The sequence below is a fragment of the Carcharodon carcharias genome, chromosome 20 (genome assembly GCF_017639515.1).
Source record: "Carcharodon carcharias isolate sCarCar2 chromosome 20, sCarCar2.pri, whole genome shotgun sequence".
NCBI lineage: Eukaryota > Metazoa > Chordata > Chondrichthyes > Lamniformes > Lamnidae > Carcharodon > Carcharodon carcharias.
The window spans coordinates 15,512,897-15,537,443 of record NC_054486.1 but is presented as its reverse complement, the minus strand read 5'-3'; the positions used below and the strand labels follow the sequence as shown (position 1 = coordinate 15,537,443).

At 43.5% G+C, this 24,547-nt stretch overlaps 1 protein-coding gene across 2 annotated transcripts in view; it reads right to left on the bottom strand.

Annotated features, from left to right (window-relative positions):
- LOC121292679 (cysteine-rich motor neuron 1 protein-like) overlaps positions 1–16,247 on the bottom strand; it is a 305,563-nt gene extending 289,316 nt beyond the window's left edge. For both annotated transcript variants that reach the window (XM_041214956.1, XM_041214957.1), the window contains exon 1: positions 15,512–16,247. In XM_041214956.1, the coding sequence (XP_041070890.1) occupies positions 15,512–15,857 (346 nt within the window). In that variant the 5' untranslated portion in view covers positions 15,858–16,247. The remainder of the gene's footprint in view (positions 1–15,511) is intronic.
- Between the last annotated feature and the right edge of the window lie 8,300 nt (positions 16,248–24,547).

The window sequence follows — 24,547 nt, the reverse complement described above, 5'->3', positions numbered from 1 at the left end:
CTCCTTATGTGGCTTGGTGTCATATTTTTCCTGTGAAGCATTTTGGGATTTTCCAAGCTCTAGGATTCCCTCCATGCCCTTGCTACCGCTAAACTTGATATTCCATTGCTCTCCAAGGCTTCTTTCCATGTTCCATCCTTCATAAACTTGAGCTCATTCAAAATTCTACTGGGCCTATCCCAACGCAAAACAAGTCCCGTTCATCCATCAGCTGTGCTCGGCTTGGCAAATACCTCAACTCCAGAACTCTTATCCTTGTTTTCAAGTTCCTCTATGGCCTTGCTCCCTCCATTGCTCACCACCCCCCCCCCCCCACCCCCCCACCCCCCCCCCCCCCCCCCCCCCCCCCCCCAACCCCCACACACCCCCCCCACCCCCACCCACATCTCTGTGACCTCCTCTAGGCCAATAATCCTCTGGGGTTCCTTCCTAAAGCCTCTCTGCCTCTTTACAACTGCTGCTTTAAGACACCCCTAAAAAATGTACTTCTTCTGTCCTCCTTTCAACTAATGTGGCTCAATGTCAAATTTTGTTTGTTAACACTCCTGTGTAGTTCCTTGGCTTGTGGTGCTGTATAAATGCGAGTTTTTGTTGTATACATATTTCCAGTCATGTTGGAGGATGGAGACCTAGGAGTCCAAGGAGATCTGGATCTGCTGTGTAATTACTGATGGCAAGATAAACACCAACATGGCAAAAGACTCCCTTGGTGCAGAGTTGCTTATATACTAAGGTTTCAATTATAGGAGCCATATTGAAACAGATGATTCACCCAGAAGCCTTAGGAGAATTAAATGTCCTGCAACAAATCCCAGAGAGAGTTGGTTAGCAGTCAGATTTAACACCACAAGGCAATAATCAGTGAGGAAGACCATTCAGCCCACCTTAGATTATGCATCCAGAGTAGCCTGAAAGTGCTGCCACTACAGCATCCAACTGATTCTCACTCTCTACTACCTCTGTAACCTCCTTCTCCAGCCTTACAATCCAAGATAGCTGGACTTCTCCAATTCTGGTCTCTTGTGCAACTCCAATTTTCATTGTTCCACCATTGGTGGCAATGCCTTCAGCTGTCTAGGCTCCAGGCTCTGGAATTCCATCCATTAGCCTCTCTCTCCATTCAAGGTTCTCCTTAAAACCTACCTACCGTCTTGATATCTCCTTATGTATATCAGGTATCAAGTTTTGTCTGACAACCTTCCTGGTGAAGCACTTTGGGGCACGCTCTTACATTGAAGGCACTGTATAAAGGCAAGTTGTTGCCTTGACTATTCTATCCGGGAGTTCATTCCATGTGCTGATCACTGATGGGAAACCTCCTGATTTTTGGCCTAAATGGGCCTGACACCAGTTGAAACCCGAGACTCCTTGTTGTACTCTTGCAATTGACTCAAATCACAAAATGAAGAGCATCTTCAAGTAATGAACTGCAATAGATACAAGGTATACTTCTAGCATGGATGGATTATCCACTTGTGAACACATAGCAAGACATCGAATACATTTAAGGGTGGGATAGACAGATTTTTGGTCTCAGGAAATTAAGGGATACGGGGAGCTGGTGGGAAAATGCAGCTGAAGCCCAAGATCAGCCATGTTCATGCTGAATTGCAGAGGAGGCTCGATGGGCCATGTGGTTTACTCCTGCTCCTATTTCTTGTTTTCTTGCGTTTGCCAGCTGGCTTTGCATTATTCAAAAGATTGACCACTTTAGAGGCTTTCACAGGAAACAACCAATACTGATGCCAAACGCAGAATGATTTGTTTTTCAGTGTAGTGTTGGTCTCGATCTCTGAACTCATTATGAGACTGGAGCTGAAACATAGCTGCAGGTTGAACAAAAACGGCAATTTGATGATGCCACTTTAATCTTCAGCGTCAACACAAGTGTCCAGGATTTCTGTTCTTTGTATCGCTGTATTACTAAATATGAGTGTGTTAACACACAAGACGGAACTTTACACATTGGGAAAAGCTCAATAAAAACGTGAGCCTGGGCCTCGCTTGCTGCTTCGGTTATCAGCAAATTTTTAACATCCTTTGATTTGGGGCAACATCTAGGGCCAGGTGAAAGTGCTGGCCTATTGGCTGCAATGAAATGCCAAACAAGTGAAATTAACCAACCTACCGCCAGGTGTGCATACGCGTTTTTGCATTCCAGGAGAGGATTAACACATGAACAAAACAAAACAAAAAAAATTTAAATTCTGTAATAGTTCCCCATTGCTTACTGGATGTTGTAAAAAGAAAGCAGAAGAAACAAGTCAGGAAAATCAAAGGATTCCATGCACCTTTCATTCATGGGTGCTCATTTTGCTTAAAGCAGTTAAACAGGTCTTCAACTCCCCGGTCAATTCTTTATAGAATAGAACCTTAGAATGGTTACAGCATGAAAGGGAGCCACTGAGCTGTAACCATTCTAAGATTATAGCTAGCTCTCTGCAAGAGCAACTCACCTAGCCCCACTTCCCCACCTGTCCCTGCAGCCCTGCAAATATTTTATCTTCAGATAATGATCCAGTTCTCTGTTGAGGGGGATAACATGTTGTTCAGAAGTATAACGGCCAATCATACTTTACTCTTTGCCATCAGAATCAAATATTACTAAAAATCAAACCATCTGAAGATAGCGATAGTGCTTTGACATGCCACTTTCATTTTTTTAAAAGCTTGTCATACTTTTAGTGCATTGTTGCCACAACTAAATTAAAATTTTTAATTCATATTAAAGCAAAGTGCCCACTTTTTATGGTTTCTAAGCAACATGTTTAAGCAATAGACAATACTCCCACTTATTATAACAACAATTGAGTCTAGACTATTTAACAGGATATTCTAGGACATAAATTTGGCAAAATGTAATGGATAAACAGCTTGAGCCCTTCAAATGAATTACTTGAATTAATTTATCTAACTGTACATTCATTACTGTTGTTTAATTACCATCAACTTTGGCTGAGAGCTTGTTGCACAATTTCCTTACAAACTTCCCTTCAGGAGAAACTGCAAGCCCAATAGTTGGCTTACTCCAATACTACCAATTTCCACCAGCTAGAATCCTACTGAATTTCACACATCTCAGGAAGACATCAGTTGGCCCGATCTGCCAATCATTCTACTTCAACCTCAATGAAATATATTCAGCCGATTAGAATCTTGCATTTTCCAATGCCACAGGCAATTATAATTCAAAAGCAAAAAAAAAATACAATTTATTTCTAATCACACTAAAATAAAATAGGCCATTTGCAATCTACTTGTACAAACTCCTTTCAATTCCAACATGAAACCAAAGACTTCCTGCTGATTTCATAATGAAGCATATATTCTTCAGATGCATGGCTGAAAAATCAGCTATATTGCTGAAAAGAGATTTTGTCGAAGTTTTTCATTTTGCACTCATCAGAACAATCGCAATACCACCATTGTCAGGGCAAGTTAACTGTCAGTTATCATTAACTGATGCATTCCCCATGCTAATGCCTCTACCAGAGTCCACTTGCCAACTAATCAACACTCTCTTCTCATACAGTATAAGATTGTTGCTTCCCCTGACATTGGTATTCTTACAATTGTCCTGATGAATGCAAGACGAAAAGCTTCAACAAAATGTCTTTTTTGTGCAATACTCCAGCTCTGTGCTACCAAACAACAATCTATTGGCTTTGGAATCCCAAAATATTTGTGGATTGTCATAACATTTTACTACAATCTATTAGAAACTTACATGCGAGAAATACTGCAGCAAATTAAAATTAGCAGTTAAGCAAATGATAACAAACGAGACTCAGAGCGTTTGCAGTGTATAAACCTCATAATTCATCCATGTGGTAAAAGAAATGGGAGCAATTCAGGAATTGCCAAATACAGCATTGTTAAAATCTAGAACCTGGCATCCTGCGGCCAGCATTTTACTGCAGTGATATTGAAATGCTTGCTATTCGTCAGTATAAAACTTAGAGCCTATACAAATTTTAATGAATTATCTTGAACATAGCTGCTGTGTCAGAGAGGATGAACAGATTCTTTTTTAAGTGTTGTAACTAAATATCTGCAGTCATTTAATATGACTTTTTAAAATGGTGAAAATAAAATCTGAGAGAGTCCAAAGAGAAGCTATTTGGATAAATCGACAAGAACAACACATCTTTTTGAAACTAAACACAGTTTTGTCTGTAAGATAACCACACAGTGCACAAGTGAAATATGCACAAATTCATAGAACTGAAATTTAACAGGATTAATTAACTTTCCCAGCCAGACTAGACTGCTATTAAAATCAGGAGAGAATTAGATCACTGAAAGTTACTGACACAGGTTCCTTTGGACCCACAAATAGTTGCTGATTGCAGGGCCAAATACAAATACAATAACAAATGAGGGGGAAACCATTTTGCAAATTAAGGTTAAAAAAAGCGACAAAAGCTTAAGCGGCTGTAAACTCCTGTAAGCAATATTTCTGACATAACAGGTTCATCTCCGGTATTAATTTACTGCTTTTCCCTTTGCTATTAATCTTTGCCCTTCTCTATAACCTCCTTGGCAGTGTTCCTTGCATGCCACCCAAAGCCTTGAAGCATGTTTATCAGGAGGTACCACAACCGTGGAAAATGAGAGAAAAAAAAATCTCGCGGTTCCAGTTATTTCAAATCATTCAGAAAATAGCTTACCACAAAAAAGAAAGTTTTGCCCCTCAGAGCCAAAAAAACTCACTGCTCTTGACCCCCCCCCCCCCCCCCACCCCACAATAAGAGACAACAACTGAAATATGAGCCGTGCCACAGTACAGGTTCCTCATCAAAAAGGAAGCTGGCACATTTAATTCAAATGTGCCAGATATAAACTGAATTTAGTATCCGATGTGTAATATTTCCAGGAAAAGTGTATCCGATGTAAGAGCATCGTAAGCAGATCGCTTACCCTGGCCAGATCCTATACTTTGTCCCTTTTCTGTTCCAAACATACAGATGTTGCTTATTTAACTGAACATTCATCTCTTAAGTCTGGCAGCGTTTCTGTCCAAGATGTTTATTTTACATTAAAGGCAAAGGATGACTCACGAACCAGTTAATAACTTAACTTGGCTACGTGTGGGGTCACGGTGGGGAGAAGAGCAGGTAGTGATACGCTCTGATTCTTCCTTCAATAGCACAACCAAGACCTCAGCACACAGATAATGTGAAGCTTGAATCTACTTCAGGACAATGTGGTATGCATTAACAGCATAGCATGACTGCTGCTGCAACTTCTATTATGTGGGGTACATTACGGGTAGAATTTTACATCATCTTACCCACCTCCGCCTCAGCCCCAGGAGTGGGGTGAGAGGTGGGAGGTGGTATAAAATTGGGTGCCACAACGGTAGCACCATGCTTGTCACCCACCCACCTCCGCTGGTATTTAACTAGTGGTGAAGACATCAGGTAGGCCACCTGATTTTGCGCTAATTGAGGCCTTTAAATGGCCAATTAAAGGCAACCCAAGGGCCTCCTCCTATCGCTGCCCCTGCGAAATGTCCATGCTACAGCCTTTTTGTGGGCTGAGGGGTTCCCTCCTGAGCCCAACCAAGGCTCCAAACCCCTCCACAGTACTCACACCCACTCTGCTCCCCTCTGCCCCACCACCCCACCCCCACCCACACCACCCCCTCCCTCCCCAACCTGGCCCCAGTGAAACCACAGACTCACCTGGATCTCCAGCTCCATGGCTTCTCGGCTTTGGGGACTTGGTGTCATCCCAGGTGAGGCCACCGCTCTCAGTGACACCACAGATCTGATCATTTGATTGGCTGGCAGCTCTCAAAAGGTGGGGAATTTCTCTCAGGTAAGGGCGGCAGTCTTGCCCTAAGCCAAATAATGACCCAAAAGCCGTTAAATCGCTAGGGGCAACCTGGCCAAGTGGGGGGGGTGGGGTGGGCATTCGCCCTCGACCACCAGCTCTGCGTAAAATTCCGACCGACATGTATTCCTTCATAAGGACAGTCGAGAATTTAGGGCATATGATCCAGCTTTTACAAGGATGAGAGGTGTGGGTAATGCAAATCTAAGCAGATGACTTCTGTATGCGGTTTCTGGAGCAAACAGACTTGATGTGCTGGTCATATTTTTCCTTGTTCACACATTTTAAACATCTGGCATTTTTAGCAGTTGGGTTACTTAAAAAATGCTTTTAAAAGGCCACGTTAGAGATTCAGCTTGAGAAAAAGCGACAGAGACCAACACAAATCCAAAAATGGAAAGGCACTTGTTACCCAAGAGTAGCCGAGTATTCCACGTTCCACACACTGTATTAGTGGTTAGTCTGGTCAATTATCTGTTCTATTTACAAAAGAGTATTGGATTCAAATGTATTCTTCAGTTCCTTTCTTTCTACAAAACAAAGTCAGTATATATATATATATATATATATATATACACACACATACATACACAGACACACAAACATACACACACACTGCCTTCAGAAAAATTCTATTAGTAATCCTGCCATTTGCAACTTAGACAGTAGCTCTGCATTGCCGGCCACCTATACCAAAATCTTGTGTCAAGGGCACCAAATAATACCGCAACAAATGGCAGCCGGTTCACTATTAATCTCAGTCATTCTACCTAATCTGGGAGATGGGCAGAATGGAGAATCAGTTTACACTGAATTCTATTAATCTTCTTCTCCCTTAACCGCACGTTCCCCCCCACCTCCCCAGCCCCCCTAACCATCCAATGAACAATTTCACCATCCGACTGCACTGATTTCCTGTTGGGATTCCAAGATACAGTTGCTTGCCATTTTTGCTTTTGCATGAGGCCTGTGTAAGCCACAAGAGCGAGTGTCACCCGGCTGTCTGACAGGTGGAAACATCGCAGCTCAGTCTGCTTTCCACCTGACGTTTACAGTTACAAAGCCCCAGCAACGTCATGGAGATTAATTAGGACCGGGCACCGTGCATGATCTTTCGCTTCCTAAGCCTAGAATTAATAGGCCAATTATAGCAGCCTATTGGCACAACAGCAAAAAATAGCATGAAGCTGTACAGCTGGATAAACTTACAACCAGAGGGATCCTCTCAAAACAAATCAAAACAAAATGCTTTCTCTTGAAAAGTATGAAGCAGACATGTAGTCTAGTTGTAAAGCACTTTAGGACATCCAGGGTGAAAGGTACTATATAAATGCAAGTCTTCTCTAAGAAAACATCACCATTAAAACTGAATTGATGGTGAAGGAATAAATGAGAAAGTATTGCATTCATATTCTGCTACATATAAAACTTCCTATTGGAAGTAGAGAATAAAACAAAACAATTTTTTTTTAAATAACTCTTAGGGTGTGGGTGTTGCTGACTAGGCCAGCATTTATTGCCCATCCCTAATTGAGAAGGTGGCAATGAGCTGCCTTCTTGAACCGCTGCAAACCATGTGGTGTAGGTACACCCACAGTGCTGTTAGGATTCTGACCCAGCAGCAGTGAAGGAACGGCCAATATATTTCCAAGTCAGGATGGTGTGTGGCTTGGAGCGAAACTTCAGGCGGTGGTGTTCCCATGCATCTGATGCTCTTGTCCTTCTAGATGGTCGTGGGTTGGAAGGTGCTGTCTAAAGGGCTCTGGTGAGTTCCCGTAGTGCATCTTGTAGATGATACACACTGCTGCTACTATGCGTCGGTGGTAAATGTTTGTGGATGTCAAACAAGTAGGTTGCTTTGTCCTGGATGGTGTCAAGCTTCTTGTGTTGTTGGAGCCACACTCATCCAGTCAAGTGGAGTGTATTCCATTACACTCCTGATTTGTGCCTTGTAGATGGTGGACAGTCTTTGGGGAGTCAGGTGGTGAGTTATCCACCACAGGGTTCCTACTCTTGTAGCCACAGTATTTACATGGCTAGTCCAGTTCAATTTCTAGTCAATGGTAACCCTCAGGATGTTGATAGTGGGGGATTCAGCGATGGTGATGTCATTGAATGTTAAAGGACAGTGGATAGATTCTCTCTTATTGGAGGTAGTCATTGCCTGACACTTGTGTGGCACGAATGTTGCTTGCCACTTGTCAGCCCAAGCCTGAATACTGCCCAGGTCTTGCTGCGTTTGGACATGGACTGCTTCAGTATTTGAGTTGCCGTGAATGGTGCTGAACACTGTGCAATCATCAGCAAACATCCCCACTTCTGACCTTATGATAGAAGGAAGATCATTGATGAAGCAGTTAAAGATGGTTGGACCTAGGACACTACCCTGAGGAACTCCTGCAGTGATGCCCTGGAGCTGAGATGACTGACCCCCAACAACTACAACCATCTTTCTTTGTGCTGGGTATGAATCCAACCAGTGGAGAGTTTTCCCCTAATTCCCTTTGACTCCAGTTTTGCTAGTGCTCCTTGATGCCACACTCATTCAAATGTTTACCTGATGTCAAGGGCAGTCACTCTCACCTCACAAGTTCAGCTCTTGTCTAATGTTTGAACCAAGGCTGTCATGAGCTGAGTGGCCCTGGTGACTCAGTGAGCAGGTTATTGCTAAGCAAGTGCCACTTGATAGCACCGTTGATGATCCCTTCCATCACCTTACTGATGGAGAGCAGATTGATGGGGTAGTAATTAGCCAGGTTGGACATGTTCTGCGTTTTGTGTACACGAGATACCTGGGCAATTTTCCACATAGCCAGGTAGATGCCAGTGTTGTTGCTGTACTGGAACAGCTTGGCTAGGGGCACAGCAAGTTCTGGTGCACAAGTCTTCAATACTATTGCTAGAATATCATCAGGACCCATAGCCTTTGCAGCATCCAGTGCCTTTAGCTGTTTCCTGATATCAAGTGGAGTGAATCGAATTGGTTGAAAACTGGCATCTGTGATGCTGGAGACCTCTGGAGCAGCAGAGATGGATCATCCACTTACTACTTCTGGCTGAAGATTGTAGCAAATGCTTCAACCTTATCTTTTGCACTGATATGCTGGGCTCCCCCATCAATGAGGATAGGGATATTTGTGGAGCCTCCTCCTCCTCCTCCTCCCCCAGTGAGTTAATTGTCCACTACCATTCACGGCTGGATGTGGCAGGGCTGCAGAACCTTGATCTGATCCACTGGTTATGGGATCACTTCGCTCTGTCTATTGCATGCTGCTTATGCTGTTTGGCACACAAGTAATCCTGTGCTGTAGCTTCACCAGGTTAGCACCTTTTTTTTTAAAGTTGTGCCCGGTGCTGCTCCTGGCATGCCCTCCTACACTCTTCATTGAACCAGGGCTGATCCCCTGGCTTGGTGGTGATGGTAGATGGGGGATATGCTGGGCCATGGGATTTCAGATTGTGGCTGAGTACAATTTTGCTGCTGCTGCTGATGGCCCACAGCGCCTCATGGATGCCCAGTCTTGAGTTGCTCGATCTGTTCAAAGTCTATCCCACTTAGCATGGTGGTAGTGCCACACAACACAATGGAGGGTATCCTTAATCTGAAGATGGGACTTTGTCTCCACAAGGACTCAATGGTGATCACTCTTACTGATGCTGTCATAGATACATCTATGACAGGCAGATTGGTGAGGATGAGGTCAAGTATTGTTTTTCCCTCTTGTTGGTTCCTTCACCACCTGCTGCAGACCCAGTCTATCAGCTATGTCCTTTAGGACTTGGCCAGCTCGGTCAGTAGTGGTCCTACCAAGCCACTCTTGGTGATGGACATTGAAGTTCCCCAGCCAGAGTACATTTTGCGCCCATGCCACCCTCAGTGCTTCCTCCAAGTGGTGTTCAACATGGAGGTATCCTAACCTATACTTGGTTTTACCTGTACACATTGGGCTATATTTACTCTTTTACAAAGACAAAACAGGGTGTTACTTATAAGGAGGTAGAACTGGTATTTCAGTGCGCTTGTCATAAACATCAACTCCATATACTTGCATCCAGTCTATCACAAGTGAGATAAAAGCTAAATTCCACTGACTGATGTGTAACATCCTTTATTTATGTTGGATTTATCCCAGCTTGTGGAGTCGTTTTGGAGCTACTTGAAGTATTGTTTTCTGTTTGATGATAGTTTGAGCTAATCCCATTAAAACAGACCTACAGTAGTTTTTTCTCCTTTTAAATTGAACTAAAAGGAAAACTGTGCAGGGCCCTGGGGAAAGAGGAGATCAGGGCTAAGTCGATACCTCATTTCAAGATGCGGCACAATAAAGACGGCCTCTTCTGTGCTGTATGATTCTGCTATAGCTCATTAATCCAATTGAGTCAATGAATCTATTTTATCTTTGGAACTGTATTATTCCCCACTTTTGTCTTATGACATGGTCGGCCAAATTGTCAGTACGTTGCCCTAAAATCTAGTGCCCTAAAATCTAGTGCCCACCCCCATCTCAAAGACAGGGACCTCATATACCAGTGCAGGCAGAGGCAGGTTCACCAATAGGTCATTTTAAATTCAATTTCTTTCCATTAATTACTAGTGGTGAGCCACCTCTGCTCTGGACTATCATCTCCAAGCCCAGTCTGGTCAGGGATCTCTGGATCCCGTCAGATTTACCAGTATTTTCTATTTCATCGAGGAAGCACGGTTTGTTTCATGACTCTTTGCAATTTAAACCCTAAAATATTTTAAGTCAGAAACAAGTAAGATAGCAATGAAAAAGGTCACTGCAAGAGGGGTCAAATCACAAATCATTGGGAATCCTTCAGACATGCCTAAAAACACTTTGGAAATAGTTGAACTCGACACCTGGAAATCTTATTGACTTACTGTAAAAAGGTGAGTAAAATACATTAAGGGATGATGTGGATGAACCGAAGAATGTCTGGCTTCAGGGAGAACCATCATGTTATATGAACATTCCTCTGTCAAAACTCTACTGGTTTACACTTGAAAGAATGCACAACGAGATAACCAGATCATTGCCGACATTCAATCTTGATTTATAACCTAATAAAAAGGCAGCTTTATTGACCAACATGAGAAGTTTGTTCATTTTCTGGTTGTAAATTTAACTGGAATAACTATTAAAAAGAAAAAGACTTGCAATCATATAGAGCATTGCATGACCTCAGGATATCCTGAAGCATCTCGCACTCTATAAAGTATTTTTTAAGTCTAGTCGCCATTATATAATATAGAAATTGTGGGATCCAATTGTGGTTCCCCCATCAGAAATGTGAGAATAATCAGATAATCTGTTTATTGATGTTGATTGGGAGATAATTATTTACCAGAACACAGGGGAGAACATTCTTCCTCTTCTTCAAAATAGTGCCCTGCGATCTTTTACACCCATCTAACAATGAGAACATAAGAAACAGGAGTAGGCCATACGGTCCCTTGAGCCTGTGCCATCATTTAAAAAGATCGTGGCTGAACCTCCACCGCAACTTCACTTTCCAATATCTCCCAAAAATCTAAATGGTCTCCTCCTTGAATATTCTCAAGGACTCAGTGTCCACAGCCCTTTGGGACAAAGAATTCACGACCCTTAGAGTGAAGAAATCTCATCTCAGGTCAGTCATAAATAGCTGACCCCTTGATCCTGAGACTACGTCTCCTGGTTCTAGATTCTCCAGTCAGGGGAAAGCACCTCTCAGCAACTGAAGCAGCGCAAGTCCATAGGCAGCAAGACCTGAACAACAGTTAGACTTCGGTTGATAAACTGCAAGTAAAATTCACACTATGCAAGTGCCAGGTGATGACCATCTTCAACAACAGAGAATCTAACCATCATGCCTTGACATTCAATGGCATTATTGTAGCTGATCCTCCCACCATCAACTTCCTGGGTGGCTTATCATTGACCAGGATGTGAACTAGACTAGCCATACAAATACTGTAGTTACAAGAACAGGTCAGAGGCTGGGAAGTCTGCAGCGAGTAACTCAACTCCCGACTCTCCAAAGTCTGTCCACCATCTAGTGTACAAGGCACAATCAGCAATGTGATGGAATACTTCCCAGGTAAATGGAAATGTGTGGACATCACAAACTCAATACCATACTCCAACCACCATCTTAAACATTCATTCCCTCCATCACCAAATGCTGGCTTGCCAGTGACACTCATCTCAAGAAAGGGCAAAAGAAATCATCTGCCCTGTCGAGCCCCCTCAGGATTTTATCTATTTCAATGAGGTCACCTCTCATTCTTCTAAGCTCCATAGATTACAGCCCCAACCTACTAAATTCCTCCTCAATAGGACAACACTGTCATCCCAGCAATCAAAATGGTGAACCTTTGTTGCACCTCATCTAAAGTTAAGTGTATACTTCCTTAGATCCAGAGACCAAAAGTCTATACGACCCTTCAGGTGCAGCCTCACCAAAGCTCTGTACAATTGCAGCAAGACTTCCTTACTTCTATGCTCAAACTCCCTTGCAATAAAAGATTAACATACTAGTCACCTTCCTAATTGCTTACTGTACCTGCATGTTAAAAGTTTGTGTTTCTTATACAAGGACACACAAATCCCAATCAACGCGACATTTAAGAATTTCACACCATTTAAAAAGTTGTTTTTTCTATTCTTCCTACGAAAGTGAATAACCCTTGACACCTTGAACCAGTGTAGCATTCACTTAGTACTGCATTAGTACTGCATTTGAGTATTAACCTAGAATTTGCATATCTAGATACTGAAAAATTATTTTACATAAATTAAAAATCAAAGTGGTAACTTATTTCAGGTAATGCTCAAATCACCTTGTGTTTCACATTTAAAATCAAATTAATACTGGGCCAGAATTTGCTGTCAAAATAATGGTGCCCACTGTTATTTATGCGCAAGTTGTACAGTAACTTCAGGTGCAGAATAGATGCACAATTAAATGCCCAAATCAAAAAGTCCCTACATGAGCCATTTGCCATTCTTCTCTTTCTTGAGTTCTCTGATTGAAGGCTGGTCCAACCCACAGTACAGTGCCACGATCCCCACCACAGGAAAGCCAAGGGGGCAGGTCCCAAATCCTCCCCAGCCAGAATTGGTGCTGTTGGCACTAATCTGATCCACACCAGCCGTCCAGGCAACTAAGCCAACCAGTTCCCCAAGGAGTCCAGGCTCCAGAGCCTACATACATGTTGTAATCTGGAGCTATGGATAGCGATGGTAGAGGCTCCAACGTTCTTTCCATCACACGGTTGACCAGCAACTTCTCCCACTCTGCCATTGTTGCACATGGGAAAGATTTACAAGATAATAATCAACCTGCTTGGCTGCTTAAAGAATGCATCTTCCTTGGCTATTAAATCTTGGAGTGCGACTTAAACCCAGAGCTTCTGGCTCAGGGGCAATAAGGATATTCAGCGTACCACAAGGCCACCTACCCATAATACCAATAAGGATACTCAGTGTATCACAAGGCTACCTACCCATAATACCAATAAGGATACTCAGTGTACCACAAGGCCACCTACCCATTCACCTTTAGCTTTGCAGAAATGACATTCTTCTGCCTCATCACATAAATGCATTAATTATGAACAAAACTCACTACAAAGTTAAATCTTGTCATTTCAAGTGTAATTATCCTTTTAATGGAAATGACAAGTGTTAATTACTGTCAGTCAACCTCTCTGGCACAGAAATATTGTTAGATGTGTGGAGTTTCAATCCTTCAAGTAATGAATTTTGGGTACAGATTTTTGAAATCCAAATTTTAATAGTTTCTAAACTTCCTTTCTGCCTTTTTACTCTCTTCATCCAATTTTCTTTCCGTCTCTATTTCTCTTTCTATACCTAATTTGAAATTGGATTTACTCAGTCTAATTTACATTTCCTTTTCAATGCTTGAGAGCTTGTTTCTTAATCCTTCCATGTGATTGGTTAAGGAGATCCCATGTTGCCTGCTCTCTGTTCGCTCAGGAACTCAGAGAGCCCCTTTCCTTCTCTCTGCTTTTCACAGCTCTCGCTTTCAGCAACTTACCAAGCAAGTAGTTTGAAAACAAGTCCAATGAATGACAAAATGCTGTTAGGTGCCCCTCAACAGCAGACTATGGCCCGATATTTAAGGTTGCATCAGTAGCTGTGCACCCAGAGAAGAACTGTTCCTCACTAGTACTGAATTCCACATCCACTTTCATTCACACTAAAGCACAATGCAACTCACTCATTCCCGTGACACGTGCCAGTTCCAATTTATGACCATTGCATTCGTGGAAAAAAATTGCAAATCCAAATGACTGACGAAAACTCCACATTGTTTCAAAAGAAAAAGAACTTAAATTATATATAATTTCATATCATTCTCAACAAATCAATTAATCATACCATGGAATTCCACTTTCCGATCCACTGCTTGGGATAAACGGAAGCTTTCACAATCGTGCAGCTATTAATACCCAGTTTGCACCATAGTCTGATTTCCCTCTCTCCGAGTACTCTCGCAAAAGAACCAGCTGTGGAAACGGTATTTTAACCCTGCAATCACAGTTTAAAAACACGCAGGCTTCTCTGAAAGTCATTCAACTTTTAAAAAAAAACTAACATCTGAAAATATACTTGCTGCATATTTCCAATGTTTTGCACAACAGTGGAACGCGGCATATAAACAGAATCCTACTTGCACCCTTGGGGCACATTGAGCCTTGCCCTATACATTTTGATTGCCCTCTTTGTACAGGTTATTCTGGTACAACTGCAGGTCTGGTTTAAAATCAGTTCACCAAGCTGCCATACACAATAAATATTGACAAGCCGAAGCACAGAGAAGCACTTATAACCCCTGTCAGCTCTCAAATGTTGCGTTTGATTAATGCTCCTATAGGAACTAGCTTGCGAGACCACATTTCCCTCGCGCTCTGCTCGATGTTTGACTGGTTTTAAACTGGTTGCAAATTGTGACCACCGCCTCACGGGGACATGGTCCCTTCCACAAGTGGAGGCAAATCGGAATCTCAGTTCCTAGCACATGCAACTTCCAAACGTGTCTTTACCGCAAAAATGTTTACATTGACCGGATGACTGCAAACAAACATTTGTGAAACACCCGTTAACTGAGAGGGGTGTATATACTTGGTTTTAACTTTAACGTCAATATATAAACGCACATTGGAGCTGGCCACACCTGCTACTTGCAGAGCGGTTGCACACAAGTCTGCGCCCGCTTTACACTGAAGCTTTCGCCGATTTGTGGAGCTTCGTCCGGAGCACATCATCTCCCCCCACCACCCCCCGCCCAACGCGTTTATCAATCATTCACCGGAGATTAAAACAGAATCCGCATCCACTGCTGGCAACACAGGTTTCGATAGAGATCACAGCTTTGCAACGGGGTCCGGCCAGATTGTCTGGGCAAGTTTTTACAAACAGGTCGCACTGTTTGGTGGCGTGATCCTGCACCTCCCAGGTGAGCAGACTGACGACCGACAGGTATCCTAACCGGCTTTACCACATTTTGGATAAAACGCACCCCAAAGCCAGCAGCAAACATTCACTCGACTGGCTTTGCCCTACTGGGAGTCAGTTGCAAAGCAGAACCAATACGTGTATATATATATATATATAAATAAAACGAAAAATAGAAAGCTTTTGTCAAACTTGGCGCTGCTCACCTTTGCAGACCCCCACCGAGGGCCCTCGGTCAAGTCCGGAGCTGCTCTCCCCGTCCTCCCCTTCCTCGGTGCCGGCGAGGCTCTCGCTCACACACCACAGTCCCGTGTCACACGAGCCGGAGCCGGAGCCGGAGCCGGACTGACCCCCGCACGCCTCCCCCTCTTGCTTGGCGCACACCGGGCAGCAGCCGCAGGCGTCCAGCAGCCGGCCCCCGGGGCAAGCCGGCGGCTCCTCCTCGCACCTCTCCCGCTGGCACGGCTGACAGTCCCGGGTCCGTCCCCAGCAGCTGGACCACAACAGGCAGACCGCAAGCAAACCGGCTCCCTCACAGCGATTCTTCAACATGACCAGCCCAAGAGAGAGAGAGAGAGAGAGTGTGTAAGTGTGTGAGAGAGTGAGTGAGACTCCTAAACAATAAAGTGTCTTTACCCCCCCCCCTCACCCTTCTCCCCCAAACAAAAAAAACTTCAAAACCCTAGTGACACTTAAAATGAAAGAACCCAGTATTGTAACAATGCCAATTCAAAACAAGAATATTCCCTTCACAATAAAAGATAAAGATTTTCATGAGGAATTTACTCCCCTTTTTTTTAAAATCCCCCCCCTGACCCTCTAGCTCCTTATTTTCAATGCACTGTCAAAATAAGTCACAGCTTCAGCGTCTGTTCATTGACTGAGGCAAGAGTGTGAATGCCCTTCTCCTGCCTCTCTCTCTCTCTGACTCTGTCTCTCTTGGTCCCGGGCTGCCGCTCTCTCCTCTCTGATTGAGCCCAGTCAGTGACGCGCTCTGATTGACAGCTCCCGCGACCCGCCTGCACCCTGCCCCCCTTTGCCCTGCCCTCGCCTGCCCGCACACCCACACTCCTGGCCCCGGGCAGCCGGCGAGGAAAGTCGAGCTTCGTCGCCGACCCGCAGTTGAAACGGAGCCAGGGAATGCACCCCGAGTGGCATAACGCAGAGCAACTTGGTACTCTGTTTCTTTTCGTTTATGTTTGATCCAAGGTTTCACTCAACCTTTTTTTCTGCGGGGATAAAGGAACAGTAATTAAGCGAGAAAGGCTGCAGGCTGGATAACAAGAGCTAGGTTGTAATGGAAACACCTACAGATAATCCTAATGAACACGAATTAAATCGTTTGCAAGCAATTGCAGTTTCCTCTACACTGTTGTTCCAATCTTATTGCCTCCTCTATCCTAATCTCACACTATCACGATAACACACTCCTTCAGAGCAGTACTTGGTGGATCGATTGTTCCCACCTTTCATGGTCCTCTGATCTCCTTCCAGTGGAGAAGATCCCCAGGGATCAGCTGTAAACAGCCAGGTGCTTCTTGGGGTATTCAGAGGACAGGTTCAGAGTGTCCTGGAGCTAACCCGTCACCACTCGAGCCTGGCCACACCATTCACACCTTTTGGCAATTTGGACACTTAGGAGAGGTTTGCCTGTGCATCCTGTCCGACAGTCCAAGCCTCTGATGCATACAGGACAATTGCAGATTCAGGTATTCTGTCTGTTTTGCTGGTAGCTACCCTTACCTGGAGATCCGCTGTCATGGTATGTCACGCTCATCTGTCTTGCACTGTCCTCACACACCCGCTGCAGCTCGTCTGCAACCGCTCTGTGGTGTCTGTCGTTCAGGTATGACACAGGCAAATATTTGTTGGGAACAGGAGATGCTGTGATCCCATGTTCTTATCCGTTACTCTGTGGCGCAACTCTGCCTCACGCTACTGGGTACTTTAGCATGACTTCTGCATCAGCGATCCCACATACGGAAAGTGCTTCCTGCATTGTGCCGTCTCAGCTGCACTCTCTATACCAGGCAGTGAAAGCCACTTGAGTGACTGGGGCTGTTTAAATGGATTTGGAAGTCTATCGTTCAAATCCTTAGATGAACGTTTCTTGGGTCGAAACTAGATGGCAACCATTTCTGCTAACTGGGCAACATTGACGGCAAAATCGAGGTCCGGAAAGTGACTGCCAGCAATAGGGGCCCCGTTCATCAAGAGATGAGTGTTTCCCTCTAGAATCCAAACTCTGACTTTATGGAAGAAACCTGGAATGTTGTGACTGACATCAGAGTTGATTGGGGCAGGCAGACTGTCACACTTCAATCATCACTGGGTTGTTAGTCCCTGAGCGTAAATCAGAGATAAATTGCATGACTTAAAAAGTGGAAAATTTTTGTCAATAAAACCCTGAATCAAGTGCTGAAAGATGATCGACTTGGACCATATGGTTGTTGGCAATGATATTTCTTGTGGGGGTATAGTGGCCTTGTGGTACTGTCAATGGGCTGGTAATCCATAGACCCAGGCTAGCACTCTGGGCATATGTATCCAAATCCCGCCATAGCAGCTGGTGGAATTTGAATTCAATTAATTAAATCTGGAGTTGAAAGCAGGTGTGATAACCATGAAGCTGTTATCGATTGTTCTAAAAGCCCATCTGGTTCATTAATATCCTTCACTAATATCAGCTATCCTTACCTGGTCTGGCCTACATGTGACTCCAGACCCACAGCAATGTGGTTGACTCTTAACTGCCCTCAAGGGCAGTTAGGGATGGGCATGGGCAACAACACCCATGTCCCGTGAAAGAATATATATCAAAAAATCTTACCTCATATGTACAAGCAGCTTGGGAGTCAGAATCTGATCACTGCTGTCCTGCCTGAATTGAAAGCACTTTCCTCATCATTTGTATAGAAGAGACTTTAATCTCCTGAGCAAATGCCACTCTCAGTAACAGAATGAAGGGTAATATCCTGTTAGATACTGCTCGGGTGCCTTTACTCTTGTCGATAAGCAAGATAACCTCATGATGCCAAACTTTCGGAATAGTTTTGAATTCTCATTCTCCAGCAATTCTCCAGGTGGTCAATCATTGCATCCCCATCAGCTGTGGGAATTCCTGATGGTGTTTCTCGACAGCTTGAAGTGTTGCTTAGCTTCGTACCTCGTACCTTAGCAACTTCCTCGCATGATTTAACCAAAATACTTGGGTCATGGAAGTTGCCTGGGATGACACACCTGAAGGAGGATGCAGTTGGACGATGAACTGTTGAAGCACCCTTCCCATTTCTTTCAAAGGTAAAGGCCGCAAAAGAATCATTCACAGTGCACACCTTGAAAGTGCACATTTGTAGGTCTCCATCTCAGAGAACATCAACACCATTCCTACAAAACCTGTGGGTGCCAGTTTTAGATGCTGTTGCTGTAGTATCAAGATAACTCCAGCAAACAGATACATCTGATACCACAGCTAATATATCCCCTCTGGTCATCAGTACTCCAGACGGCATACTCCTTAGTGATCAGCATGATGGACAATGTGCAATAATATCAGGAGATGACCGACCCAACCATTAATCAGGCAGAGGGATTTCCATACAGCTCGTTGGGTTGAGGTGGTATATCCATGATGATCAGGCATGGACACCCTTGGCTGGCGACCTTTCAAGGCAATTGGTGCCATCCAGCACAGATTTGAAATCATTATTTTCCTCCACTAGAGGACCTGAAGGGGCTAGATGAGCACAGTCTGGTTTGGACTCAGAGTTTTCCTCTCCTAAATACAGTTGATTTCACAGCACCTTACTCCATATTCAATGCAACTGCTTTGTGTTTTCCCAAGAAGCGCAACCCCCCATTCCACTGCCAAGGGCTCACACCTCGATACTGTTGTATTCCAGCAGAAATTTATGGCTTTGTTTTTTCCTTGTTTTTTTGTTTATTTGTTTTGCAATTCCTTTTCCTATTCATAATGGGCCGAATCTTCTGAGGAGTGACAATCACAGTCGGCTAGCCACACCGCTCCTTTTCCCACACACTAAGGTGGGGCTTTGCATTTCTCGCCTGGACGTCTGAAGCAGGCTTCCGCAGAAATGCGGAGTGTACCTGTTCTCAGAGTCCTTCCCCATCATGCAGGATCGTCAAGGGAAACCAAGACATGCCCCCTTTTTATGGCCCTAGCTGCGGTATTCTGCCAAATCTTCATTCACAAACATGCAGTGAAAAGCTTTGGGACATTTAAATAGCTTATCACTCTGTCAGTGTATGAGTGCTAGTGAGGTAAGTGGGTAGAGAGTGGCAGGATGAGTAGGGTGGTAGGGCGAGTAGGGTGGCAGCTGGGTAGCTTGGTAGGTGTCAGGGTGGGTAGTGTGATTGGGTGGCATGTGGCAGGGTGGCAGGGTGAGTAGGATGGCAAGGTGGGTAAGTGATAGGGCGGGTGTGTGGCAGGGTGGTAGGGTGGCAGGGTGGGTAGTATGCCAGGTGGGTAGGCTGGCAGGGTGAAAGGATGGTAGGTTTGGTAGGGTGGCAGAGTGCCTAGGGTGGTGAGGTGGGTCAGTTTGGGAGGCGGAGACAAGAGGTCGGAGGGGAGTTGGAGGGTCAGGGATGTCAGAGGGTTGGGCGTCAGAGAGTCAAGGTGTCAGAGGGTCAGGGGAGTTGGGTGGGGGGTGGTGGTTGGGAGTTGTTGAAAGGCCAGGGGCGAGTTAGAGGGTCGGGGTAGGTTGAAGGGTCAGCTGGGAATGGGGAATTGGAGGGTTAGAGGGGGTGGAAGGTCAGGGGGTAGTTGGAGGATCAGAGTGGAGTTGGAGGGTCAGTGGGAGATGGAGGTTTGGTGGGAGTTGGAGAGACATAGGGAGTCGGGGAGGTGAGTCAGTGCAGAATTGGGTGGGAGTCGGTGTGGGTAAATGTGGGGTCAGTTCTATAGTCACCCAGGAGATAGACATTGTTTTTGCCTGTCTAATATTTTCTGGGTAACTACACAGGTAAGTAAGTCTGAACACTCCGACTTATCCTCAGAGTTGGAGACCTTTTTGGAGGGTTCCAGTTGCAGGGTAATTTCCCATCAGAAGCTGAAAGTTGCTGGGCAATTCCCACGGAATCTTTGCATTGGGACTTCCAAGGGGTCCTGTAGCACATCCTCTGGGATACATCCGGTCTCTGACCATCCGGAGCATGGAAGATCTGGGCAATGTTTTTCCTCGTTTATAAACTCACACTTTGTCAATAACGAGCATTCTTTTCTTATGTACATAGACTTGTTAATAGTTGATATCTATAGGACCAGCACTGAAAGAAAACAATCATTACTATTTTTACTCCACTAAAAAAAGTTCAATGTTTGCATCTAACATGTTAAAACGTGAAAATAAACAATTAATGTGTTCTATCAATGAAGAGTTTTGAATGTAGCATTGTGAAAATAATGTAATGTACATGGCTTTTGCAGATAATTTAAAGGCAATATGGTATCATTAGAGTCATGATTTATTTTCTTTCACCTGTAAGTATATTCCCTTAAATAGCATCATTGACTCTGATACATTCAGCATTTAATATATCACTGATCAATTGTCATTGCTAGTTGGCAGAATTTTTATATTGCATGAATAATATTGTTGTAAAATTGAAGAACAAGTACGTTCTCCAAAAGTTGTCCATGATCCATTTAGGGAATGAAACTTTTCCACAGGCCCTGTACAGTTTAAATGTACATCTTGTAAGATCTTATGCCCCAGGAACCCTCTATATTTGAGATAATATGGAAGCAATGTTACAGTTGACTTGATAATTCAACTAGTCATTTATTACTAACATTGCAGTTCAGCCGTAACCATCCCCTGCAGACTGGCATTTAAACAATGCTTCCCCTTGATGTGACTTTACCCATTGCATTGCATAAAGAATGAGTCATACCTCTTGGGAACTTACACAATAACATTAAGGTTAAACCTCACCCATTTTTTCTGTTGTTTGCATCATTATCTATTATTGCCACCAGACGCATTTCCTAAACATTTTTATTTATTTGAGAGTTTATGTGGATATAAATTCATTTCAGATTGTGGTGCCAATACAGGTGATTTCAGATTGGCTGCCCATTATACAGTGCCCGATGTCCAGGGTCTGACTATCAGTTCCTGTGTATAACAGCCAGCTGTTCCAACATCACCCATCTTGTGCCACTGCCCAAGACAAATTTCTACCCCAAGATGCTTAAGTCACACAATCCCGTCCCCACTCTGAGCAACTTGCATTGGACTATCCACAGAGTCTTAAACTACTAAAGAAAGAAAACCTTACATTTCATAAAGCATCCCATTGCAGGGCATTCCAAAGAATGTTCCCCTCCACAAGTACAGTCGCTCTTCTTACATTGGCCAAAGTGGCAGCCAACTTTCACACAGCAAAGTGAAGGGGCAAACATCCAAAGACATTAGACTCTTGTTCAAATTGTGCCTTGGGATGTTTTACATTCTCCGGAACAAGCAGATGGGACACTGTTTTCACATTGTTATTCAAACGCTTGCACATTCAACATTGCAGCACTCCTCTGTGCTGCATTGAGGTGTTATCTCAGATTATATGCTCAATAGCTGGAATGGGACACAAACATGCAATTCACTGATTTAGAGACCAGAGTGTTGTTGTAATTGTGTTGGTTGCAGAACATGCCTGTTAAGGAATTCTTTGTAGTCTTCTGCATGTTAACAGCAAGTCATTATTAACTACTTGTGACTATATACATATATGCAGTACAGCGTACAGGCAGGGAGCAACCCCCATGTCTATGTCTAAACACATCTCTGGCCAACACCACACTGAGCCTAGCTCTGGGTCATGTGCCTTCTTACATCATTGTGTGGGCATTACTGCACTCAGTCCCACATTAACCCTGTATATACCAGATCCTTATTCTACAGGTATGATTAACTAAGTCAGTTAGATATTTAATGCACAAGGGAAGGAAAAGCTCTAGGGGAATGAATATTACACAAGCTCACCTTCTCATCATTTTATTGGAAAAGAAGAAAAAAACAATTGAGTATATTATGCAGTTCATTCAAAAAGCAAACACATATGCAACCAGTCAGTTAGCTTTAAAATACATTTGGCTTGCTTGTCGACCTTGCACTAACTAAACAGGTGTATTGGAATTATAATGGAACCATTTAATATCTGTGGCTCTGCAGATAAAAAACAAAAAACTTGGCTGTGCTTCATAAAAATCCATTGATTGCCCCAAAGTACTGTGCAATAGCCCACCTGTGATTCACTCACTCAGCTCTCAGCCGGAATGATCAGCGGGATATCTTAAAACAAGAAAACATACTTAAAAAAACACTGAGAATGAACAATGGAACCTTATTGTTGGAGGATGTAGCTAAGATATGTCCCATTCTCACAGCTACAGTAGAATTAATCTGTAAAATGAAAAGATAGGTTAATGTTTTGGGTGTAAACCACCATTAGAATTGCAGTGACTGTAGTTTTGATTTTTTAAAGATTTCCTGACTTTGTCCTAGCATGGCCTGGTCATCATTTTGGACGCAATGGCTTAGACTTTCCATGTGTCCAAGGCACCACCCCCTCGCCGCACCACCCCCACCTGCCCCATGATTGAGGCGAATTTCCTGGAGGGTCGAAAGTGGAACATCCACCACAGGGGTGACTCTGAGCAACTTTCCAGCTCGAGATTATTTAAAGAGGAGGTGGGATCGCTGGTCTGTACCAGAGTATTCCACTGAAATGGTGATGGGGTGAAGTGGTGCAGGGTTAGCTATAGCAGGCCTGCTATACTATAAGGAACCAGGCAGCAAAATTTTACTTTAAAATAATTACCACAGGCCTAGATGCCAAAATGAAAATATGGGACCCTCTCAACCATAAGGAAAATACTAAATGTTTAAATCCAGCCAGTAGTCACTGAGCCTGATATTTATAGGAATCAGATCGTGGGAAACACTTTGGAGGACTTTTCCCCCATTTTGTGTCATTGGCATGTACCTGTCCACATTAATGCCATCAGGAAACCATTGTGGACATGAGGAAGTTGGAGTTGCAAAGAATTAGGAGATGGCAGAGTTGTATCTCCAAGCATTTTTGCATTCCAGATCTGCCTAAAAATTGATCGGAGGGGAACAAGAGTGGCAAGAGATCCAGGAAAATATATCAAGCAACTAGACTATCACTTGATGGCCTTTTGCACCCCACCAAAGTACCCTGTGCTTTATAAAATTGTTGAACAATGGATACTGCTGGTACAATTGCTGAGTCCAACCATACTAATAACAATCTGTGTGCCTTTAATGACAGTAACTGCTATGAGTTAGTGGTAAAGTACTTCATTGATAGATTAACCAAGGAAGACTAAGGATTATAGCACATGCATGTGAAAATATGGTTGGGACATATTCCAAGGTAATTAGCTAAATTGTACATGCGCTAGCCAAAATACTGTGAAGTCATAATCTGTCTCCAATCTGTTTTTTCACATCATGCAAAGTTCCTCATTGTGTAGCAATTTGGTGTTTGGCAAGTGTGCACAAATGCATCTGGTCAGAAAAATAGGCATGCCCCATACCAGAGAAATGCCAAGATTTTCGGATTTAGTCATTTGGTAGTACAAAACTTGAGTGTTGCTGAAGAAAGAGACATGTCGAAGCTTTTCATCTTGTACTCATCAGGGCACTCGCAACACTCTTGTGAGTGTCCTGATGAGTGCAAGATGAAAAGCTTTGACATGTCTCTTTTTTCAGCAGTTTTCAGGTTTTCAAGACTTGTTATTGGCACATATAAATTTAGATAATGTACATGTTTGCTCTGTGCCAGACATAGGGAAATTGGCAATAAATAGAAAAATGCAGATAGAATAACAGAAAAAAATGGTAATCAAGCAAAATTGCAATACAGCTGAATCTAGCTTTATAGAACAATCATGGTGAATTTTACCATCCTGTTAATCATCAAATAGTCCCATTCAGCAAATCCTATCAGTATGTCAGGAATTAAACATTGCCAAAGGTAATTCATCCTCTGAAGAAATGCCTTGAAGAGCCATATGTCTCTCCTGAAACATTTGTTGTATAAGAAATGCCAGAAAAGTAATATTCTAAAGGGTTACACATGGTTGTCCCATTGTGTAAAAATTAACATAACATGGCTGTTAGTGGTTTTAATGTCAGTTTAAATTTGTGCACCTTCCTTTCATGTAGGACTGATTTTCCACAATATCTAATAAACAT